The sequence below is a fragment of the Ammodytes marinus genome (genome assembly GCF_949987685.1).
Source record: "Ammodytes marinus genome assembly, chromosome: 18".
Taxonomy (NCBI): domain Eukaryota; kingdom Metazoa; phylum Chordata; class Actinopteri; order Uranoscopiformes; family Ammodytidae; genus Ammodytes; species Ammodytes marinus.
The window spans coordinates 10,980,061-10,988,611 of record NC_137222.1 but is presented as its reverse complement, the minus strand read 5'-3'; the positions used below and the strand labels follow the sequence as shown (position 1 = coordinate 10,988,611).

Below are 8,551 nucleotides of genomic sequence, written 5' to 3'. Positions count from 1 at the left end.
AACGGTTTCTTCAAAAAGCTCACTTTATTTTTAGGCATCATTGCCCTTCTGAGGCTGGTAGTGAATCCGGCCTCCTCTCCAGACACACATGTAGTAGCCCACGCTCAGAGATCCCACCACAGACACCACCAGGACCACCGCTACCAGGACGACTTTCCACACAGACGATTTTTCTTCTTGGCCTGCATTTGAATCTAAAAGAGGAAACAAGCAAAGACACTCAATGGAAGTAGTCTCGAAATGGCAAGTTTTTAAATAAGACACTTCTGATCACATTGCGTGCATGAGGCTCTGGATTAGGCCCACAGATAGACCACTGTTACCACCAGCCCACCTTGTTGTGCCTTCATGACATTTGGTTCTGGAGTAGTCTGCAACTTCTGGTCCTCCACAGTATTCACCACCTCAACCACTTCCGGTGCGTTCTCGGCTGCCCATATGCGGTCCTCTGCCGGTAGTGATTGTTCATCTGTGCCTTCATATTGCGGGTTGTCGTCAACAGTCATCCATTGGCCTTGGATGTATCGAGGAATGCCTGTGTGTGTAAAATGTTATAAATGACAGGCGTAGCGAATGAGAATGGCAGGGGGAAAAGGTGCAGTATTTTTAGCAGGATCCCTCAAAAAAATAAAAATCTCCTTACCTGACTGACAGGCTGATTTGGTCAAAAGTGCCAAAAACACGATATAAGGAACAAACATGACTGAAGAGGCTCTACCACAGCCTGGATTTCAATAGCCTTTTATGTAGGCACTTCATCAATTGGAATTGGCATCAGCTGTGACAAAATGTGGCCTTGTGACTCAATCAATCAAGACTAAATCACTACAATTGGGCTCTCAAATCATCGGTCTGGTGTGCTTTTTGAGTGCATCCGTTTCATTGGTTAACCTGAATTACCCCCTTGTTCCTCTGAAAGTGACGTTATATAGGAAGTGGAATCAAGTTGCTTTGTTGCCACTTCAAATCACATTGTAGAAAGGTGTTACACACAAGAAGTGGTTGATGTGGCAATGTATCAACATTTATTAATAAATCAGGTGATCATTGTTTTTGTTGCTACTGTTGTTTGTGCTGTTTGAAAGAAAAAAAAAACACACATGCTCGTCATTACATAATTTATTTCACTAGAGATGTTCTTGTTTTCTTTTCTCCAGTGTTTGCAAAGTGTGTTACAGAAAAGGAGGACTGCTGAATATGGAGGTGTCCATTGTGTTCACAGATGGAGTTTCAGCATTCAACAGTTGCTTTCACATTTGAAAAAAAATAAAATAAAAAAAATCTCCACCTCGTGAAGTAAACAGCAAACGAAACAAAGTTTGAGGTTTGACACTCTTTTTTTTTCAGTTGAGGCTGAAAATGTGACTCATAAACCCCACTTCCGAAACACAGCCAAAAAAAGTCAAGTTAACCTGGCCCTTTTTCATTTGCAGTATGCAACAATACAAATACAATGAAGTTCTGTGTACAATCTGAAATGTTATAATTAAAAATGAATATATAGATTTCTACTAGGGACGCACCAATATGCTTTTTAACAGTGTTTTTGACATGTCACAGCAGGTATAAATAAAATCAACTTTGGGTGTGTAACTTTTAAGTCTCACAGTTCCCGGGCCATGTTACTATCCACACTAAGGATTCATGTGTAGAATTCTGAAACGTTGTAACTTACACCTAGGCTTTTCCTGCTATGACAAGCCAAATTGTGTGATGTGAGGTCTGTGCACTCACATGAGGTAAAGAGTGGAAGTGAATGAAAACATCATTGCATCAGTACTCAGCATGAGCAAGTCAAAACATGACAACTTGTGCACACTGTGTTTTCACAATCATTTCTTTCAGCATGACAAAAGTGAACCACATCCTTCACTGCAAAGCGAATGTGGTTTGACAAAAAAACAGACATTATTGCTGCAATGAAAACAATTCCCCGTACAGTATGCTCCTCTTTTTCTTTGTGACAGCTCAGCCAAATTTCAAGCTTCATTTTATATCAAATTTCCCTTCTTATTGCACAACCATATGTAACCACATAAGTTTTTTTTTTTTACACAACAACATGTTTCCCTTTGCATAGTTCAGCTTGAGATACAGTATTTTGCTTGGCTGCTCAGATAATAAAGACATAAAGAATCTGTATTTTTCTAAGACAATTTGCACAGCGTTTTATGCATAGGTACAACACTCACCTTCACAAGTAGTTGAGAAGTTTAACACTAAACGTAAATGTTCGGAAATTAATGTGAAGTGGACTAGATGGAAAAAAATGACTACTCTTCAGGACCGAGGAGGAAAACCTGATGGCCTAATACATTTTTTCAGTTCTCATTGATTTTATACTAAACACTTATACCATCTGGGATTTACTGGAGCCGACTCCTGATGTCGGAGAAACCGTTTTATAATTCATAGATGTCTTAAAGTTGTATTTCACAAAATGTTAGACTGAAGAAGTTACAGCATTTTACATTGTCTGACACCAAACCTGGTGACCAATAGTTGAGATATCAGTGAGAAATGAGTCAACTACTTGTGAGGTTCAATACAGTACTATTGATGTTACAATGATTCTTAGTTTAAAATGTAGCACATACTATAGCATTCAGAATAATATAGATGTAAAAAATAAAATGCTCCCATGAAACAACAATAAGGTAGAACAAAACGAGAAATCGTTGAAACATATTTTCCAAGTAACAAGACAACTTTGTCTTCACAAAATAAAACAAGTCACAAACCATATTTAAAGTAAGTAAGTAATGAATAATAAAGGGACATTGTGGCAAACTGGCTTTTTGTCCTGTCATTACAGTACCACTAAATGTGGTTGAAAATGACAACTGCTGAAGAAATAGCAGGATTTCACTGGTTCCAGTGGAATATTTATATAGTTGTAATACAGATACAATCCTGTTTAATATTAGTTTTGATGTTGCGATCCAGATTGCCCTGAGCTGTTTAAGTTATTGATCCTAAAAGGGGACATTTCCCAAAGAAGGATTTCAATATAAATTCTATAATTCTGAAATAAAATACATTTTATTGAGTGTATCTATGACTATCTGAGTCTTGCACCATTAAATCCTTTTTCATATTTCTTTAGTGCTTTAAAGCGGGGGACAATCGGCCCCTGTCTACATCGACTGGCCCGGCCGTCCACACTCTGTCCTGCTACTTATTCGTGCTTCTCTTCTTCCTTGTGGTAGAGCTTTCGAAGACTGGAGTCCAGCAGGTAATCCACTGACCTACATGGGTACAGAGAGTGGAGACATTGAGGCGTTGGACACATAATAAAACATTTGTAAATCTATTTCATAATGGAGATGGTCCATGAAAACTCCTGTAGAGGGCAGCTACTGTATTTATTTTGGGCCACTTTTCTTTTTTTGTCACTAACAAGAGCAGTTGTGGCAATAAAAAGGCGAGAGGGACCAAAATATTCACCTAGTAACTAGTACGCTGTAGTCCCATAACTAAGCCATGTGACTGTCATTGCTATTTGTGGTATGACTAGCATCCTATTATATTAGTACACGAGAAGGAAAGGTGAGAGTGTGAGTATAAAATCTAAACTATAAAATCTAAACTTAATTTGTTTGTTTCTTCAAAACTTTTAAGATTTTTACCAAATAACACACAGCACACTGCAGCTACTGCTGCTAACCATGTGTGAGCAGCGGCCTCAACCCTTGAAATCAAATCTTACATAATGGTATTCTTACATAATCCACATACAGTACACACAGAAACACAAATGGCCAACCTGTCAATAGGATGGATGATGAAGGGGATAGTGGAGAGGCCTATGGCTGTGGTAGTCCACTTGCGCACGGGCAAAGGCCACTTGGTGGTTCTGCCCAGCAAATACAGAGACCCGGCACACACACGGTTAATGGTGAAGCCCGGGATCATCACGGAGGCCAGGGCCTGCCACACAAACGTGTCCACCACCGCCACTGCTACCCGGGTGGTCTTCCCTGGGTTGTCCCCGTGGGCCTGGAGGAACAGACGGAGGATTCATAAAGAGGGTATAGTCAGTCACAGCAGGTTGATACAAATTAATAGAATCATTTAGTATTCATTTGGAACCGAACTTGTAGTTTCTGTGTTCTTTATTCTTTATTCTAGGGATCCAGTAACCATTCGATCTTCTTAAGGCCAGGACACACCAGTCCGACTACCCGAAAATGGTGACTGCCGATTCAGGGAGCTCCAGTCTTCCCGTCGCGGCCGAAAAAGTGCAAAGAACATACCAAACCGACTGTTGCCTTTCCGTACGCTCTGCGCTTGCGCTGGACGTAATGGCTCCATAACAGCAGGCGGCGCTAATCTGTATTGTGGCCCGAAAAAATACGGAAGCCGGAAATGATGGGACGGCTCTCTAGACCATAAACATAGATAGAAATACGTATTTATATTTATGGACCATAAAGAGCACCATTTTTAGCAGAGAGTGTCGAGCATGGTGTCGAGCAGTCAACAAGGGTTGAAGCATGTGAGTACTCGCTGAACGAAACAAACAAACATATTAAAACGATGGCTAACTGTTGTTAGCTGTTTGTGCTACCCGCCTCACTTCCGGGCTTCACTGAGTCGCTAGCCCTCCACAAATCAAATTGCTTCAACTGAAAGACTGTCCGCCGCCAAAAGAAGCCCGACGATATCAACGTCGACCGATTTCACGGCACACACCAAACAGATTCATGTCTCCGAGCCCTCCCGACTCTACGACGGCGATTATCGGGCCGGTGTGTCCTGGCCTTTAGACTATCAGTACATAAGCTCAACTTTGAGACATTCGAGTTAGTACGATTTCAGTCACACTACCGTGTTTACATGTATTTAAAAGTCAACAATAAATCGAGTTTGTAATACCTTGTAGGGTTGGGAACCATTTCTCTAAGAGGATGTCGACCTAACATTCATACACCTCTCTCAATACATAATGATGTAAATTTGACCAATATGTTTAATTAAGAAGATAACGAATAAACATTTGGAAATCTTACCACAGCTGCTTTCTTCCCTTTGTCCACGGCATCAGCAGTGACGTAAGCAGTGGCCACAGCATAGGTGCCCCACACAAAACTCACTGGCACCAGAGCACGAAAAGCCTCCCCGACCTCATTGGCATAGCCTGTGGGTGTAAATGCAAATATGACTTTAACCTTCTAGGTTTCCTCTAAATGCATACTAATCTTAGTTAGCAACATTGGTAACAGGTTTCTTATATATAATAATATAATATACAGTGTGTGTATATATATATATATATATATATATATATATATATATATATATATATATATACACACTATATATATAAAGAAAATGCGGGTAAGTGCGGTTCGAGAAATGGGGCTCGGAACCGCAGCTTCTGTCTTCAAATTCCAGTATTCTGAAAGAAACAACAGGCTAATAAACCTCAACTTAATCTCTGACACTGTGTTAGTTAAAATAGAGAAAGCAACATTTGGGAAAACTATACAACATCCATTTCACAAGGGTTTAATAGCTCTAACATCCTCGATCTCTCATTGGGAAATCACCTGTGTCTCGACACAACAGTACATGTACACCACTGGTAAAATGACATCCAGTCACACAGGAAGCATTATCTTTGCCTTTATGATGACAGGTTATTACAGTAATTACTCAAGCGCTTTTCCTTTTTCCGCTTTGAGAAAATTCACACTTCCGCAGCTTCGGCGAGAGAGGAAATCACATGACAGTTTTTGTTCTGTTTGTTCCCCAATTGTCTCTTAGCACAAGTAGCCATTAGCCAAACCCTTTCAACTGAAAAACTTTTTGTAGTAGTCCGTCATGTTTAGGCATGAGCAACACCCATTGCATACCCATAAGCAACAATGAGTATGAGCTCCAACCCCAGCACTGCTTAGAACCACCACAAGGACATATTCAGGACAGTCAGGAAAAAGGGGTATTGCTGCACATCGAAACACACCTGCAATAAGTGCTGCTTGAGTATATTATATACAGTACATTAGTTGCCATTCAAATCAAACCCAGCACCTTAATCAAGGACATGTATGTATCTCATAAAAACAGGCTACATAAGCATTATGTTAATGTTTCACAATTCTTTAAAGAACTTGAGAAAAAGGACTAGAAGCTGAGTTGAAGATTAAAAACTTCCTAAAATCTGTACAGTAAAAATATCCATTCAAATATGATGAACCATTTATGTTTTTGCAGCTTAAACAATGTAAACCCTCCTACTAGGACAAGTCAAAATGTCAGCTTGGAAAAGGCCAGGCAAAGAAAGAAACAGAGGCAACTTTATAGACTTAGGTCTCAGCTCTAGGCTGCTTGGTTTAACACTGTAACAGCCAGAATGACAGCAGAGTAAGTAACTACTGGATGCTTTAGAAGCAATGTGGTAAGAGCTGGACTGGGAAAATAAAACATGATAACAACGAGAGCCAACAGAAGATTATCTTCCAGCAAGAAGACCCTCAGTTACTAATAAAACATGCCATGATGCCCGGGCATAAGAAAGGCTGGGAACCAAATCTGAGCCACGAGCATAAGCTTCACGTACATTACCTTTAATGATTCACTATTTGCCTGTGAGTCACGCAGGACATGGGGTGTGAAGAGTTTGTGTTGACAGAAAGAGAAGAAGAGATAAGGAATGAAAGAGAAAGCAGGGCGAGGGCATGGCATGAAGGGCATAGGAGTGATAAAAGGTAAGGTTCAGGGATTTCCAATAACCATGACCGGCAGCTACAAAAAGGAAGAAAAATAATAAACTAACCGACCGTATCGCAGGCTTCGATCTACTACATCACCATGAAAGAAACGGTCACACACAAGGACATCAGCCAATCCTATCAATCCCTACTAACGTTATCTATCATCAATTATCCAGGTGCAGGGTCGCTAATACATTACGTTCAGGTGTTAAGAATGTGTGTGTCAGCAAATATGTTATCTGTGCCCAAACACGAAGGGCAGTGAACACCCCCTCAGGACTGACAGCTGATGTCTGCTAGGACATCAACATTTTACAAAGGGTTGTTACTTGTTTGTTGATTTTCCTGCCATATACAGTTGAATAAAATAACACAACATACATGTACAGTCTATGTTGCATAACTATTAGGCGTATGACAGTTTTATCCATATAAGTAAAAAATTATCTTTGCCAGACCTGCAATTGTGCAAAATGTAATTTAAACGATTTACGATTAAATCTTCTATCGCTCCTATCCCTATAGCGCAGAGGCATGACGTACAAATATGCAAGAAGAGCATACCATAAAATACATATCAGATTGTTACTGTCCTACAATGACAAGTATGAGAGGAAATACTAAATTACCTTCTTAAAAAAAAGGTTGCTTCACTGCTTGCCCACTTCTCTAAAATCATGGCTCATATTCAGATCAAAGTGACACACATATTAGGCTATAAAACAGATATAGAGAACGATTTCAATTTTTTTGTTTACATGCTTCTCAATAGTAGACTAGAGCTAGCCTCATCAGACAAGATGCATATCTGATGAGGCAATAGAAAATATATGTTTATCTCTGCACAGGGCAGGATTAGGCCAATAGATAATTTAATCAAGTGGATAAACTGATCCCTTCCACACGCCATTACATTGTCACAAGTCAGCAGGAGATTAGTGCATGTTCACCAGGGGAAGTGCTGCAGTATGAATGTCCTTCAGCTTTTAGTCGTTCCCACTGTAACGTGCCCTTCTCAGCCCACAGCTCATGTAGGTATCGTGTTACCTGTGTGATAGCAACGACCCTGGTGTTTCAATTAAGAGAACAGCGATAGGAGACAGGCACTGCTAGCTACAATACTAATGTTATTGTAGCTAGCATTGCTAAAAGCCTACGGGCGGTTTCTTAGCAGTTGTGTGAGTCACAGTCTCAACTTGCTTAACAACTGCCTTCACTGAGTCAACACAACTCTCAACAGTAATGCCCGAAACAGTTAGAAAACGTTTAATGCGTTATAGAAATGAAGCACGTCCAAACGCCGGTATAGTAGTCCAGGCTTCGTCCTTTATGTCCTGTTGTTACAAAATGTCCTTAGACAGCCAAGTTTGCTATTAATAGATATTTATGACAGTAGTTAGCCGACTATGCTAACCTTTAACTGGCTAGCACACCACCCATAGATCCGGGGTCATGACGGCTCCGGTGTGTTTCTCTGTCTTTGTGGGAGTTATGTGGACACAGCGACCGCCAAATGGAAAACACAACACATACGTACCTAGGAAGCGGACCCACGTATCGCGATAAATGTCGACTGTCTGGCTCGGTTTCTCGTCAATGGGATCCATGCCTTCCTTCCTTTACTCCATCACCTAATGCAAGCATGGAATGCAAGTAGTGAGTCAGAGGGAAAGGGAGAGAGAGGTGGGGGGGAAGGAGGGAGGGGGCGTGAACTGAACCAACCGCAGCACCCCACTGGCTGCACAAACCGTCCCCACGTGCGGGGGAGGCAGATGCAAAACGGCTCCCAACAAGTTTGGCTACATTGTAAAATTGGACACAAGGCTATATTT

General features: G+C 40.8%; 1 protein-coding gene across 1 annotated transcript; it reads right to left on the bottom strand.

Moving 5' to 3' along the window:
- Positions 1–1,104: 1,104 nt before the first annotated feature.
- On the bottom strand, positions 1,105–8,376 carry mtfp1 (mitochondrial fission process 1). Its single transcript, XM_080046478.1, has 4 exons — positions 8,257–8,376; positions 5,013–5,140; positions 3,767–3,999; positions 1,105–3,248 (listed from the first exon to the last, which is right to left on the bottom strand). Exons 1-4 carry the CDS (start codon positions 8,324–8,326, stop codon positions 3,179–3,181), a joined length of 501 nt encoding a protein of 166 aa, XP_079902604.1. The 5' UTR covers positions 8,327–8,376; the 3' UTR covers positions 1,105–3,178.
- Positions 8,377–8,551: the final 175 nt, after the last annotated feature.

Coding starts and splice junctions, on each gene's coding strand:
- mtfp1 (XM_080046478.1), bottom strand. CDS start 8,326: ATGGATCCCATTGACGAGAAACCGAGCCAGACAGTCGACATTTATCGC. Junction 5,141..8,256: donor TACGTGGGTCCGCTTCCTAG/GTACGTATGTGT, acceptor TTACACCCACAG/GCTATGCCAATGAGGTCGGG. Junction 3,249..3,766: donor ATCATCCATCCTATTGACAG/GTTGGCCATTTG, acceptor GTACCCATGTAG/GTCAGTGGATTACCTGCTGG.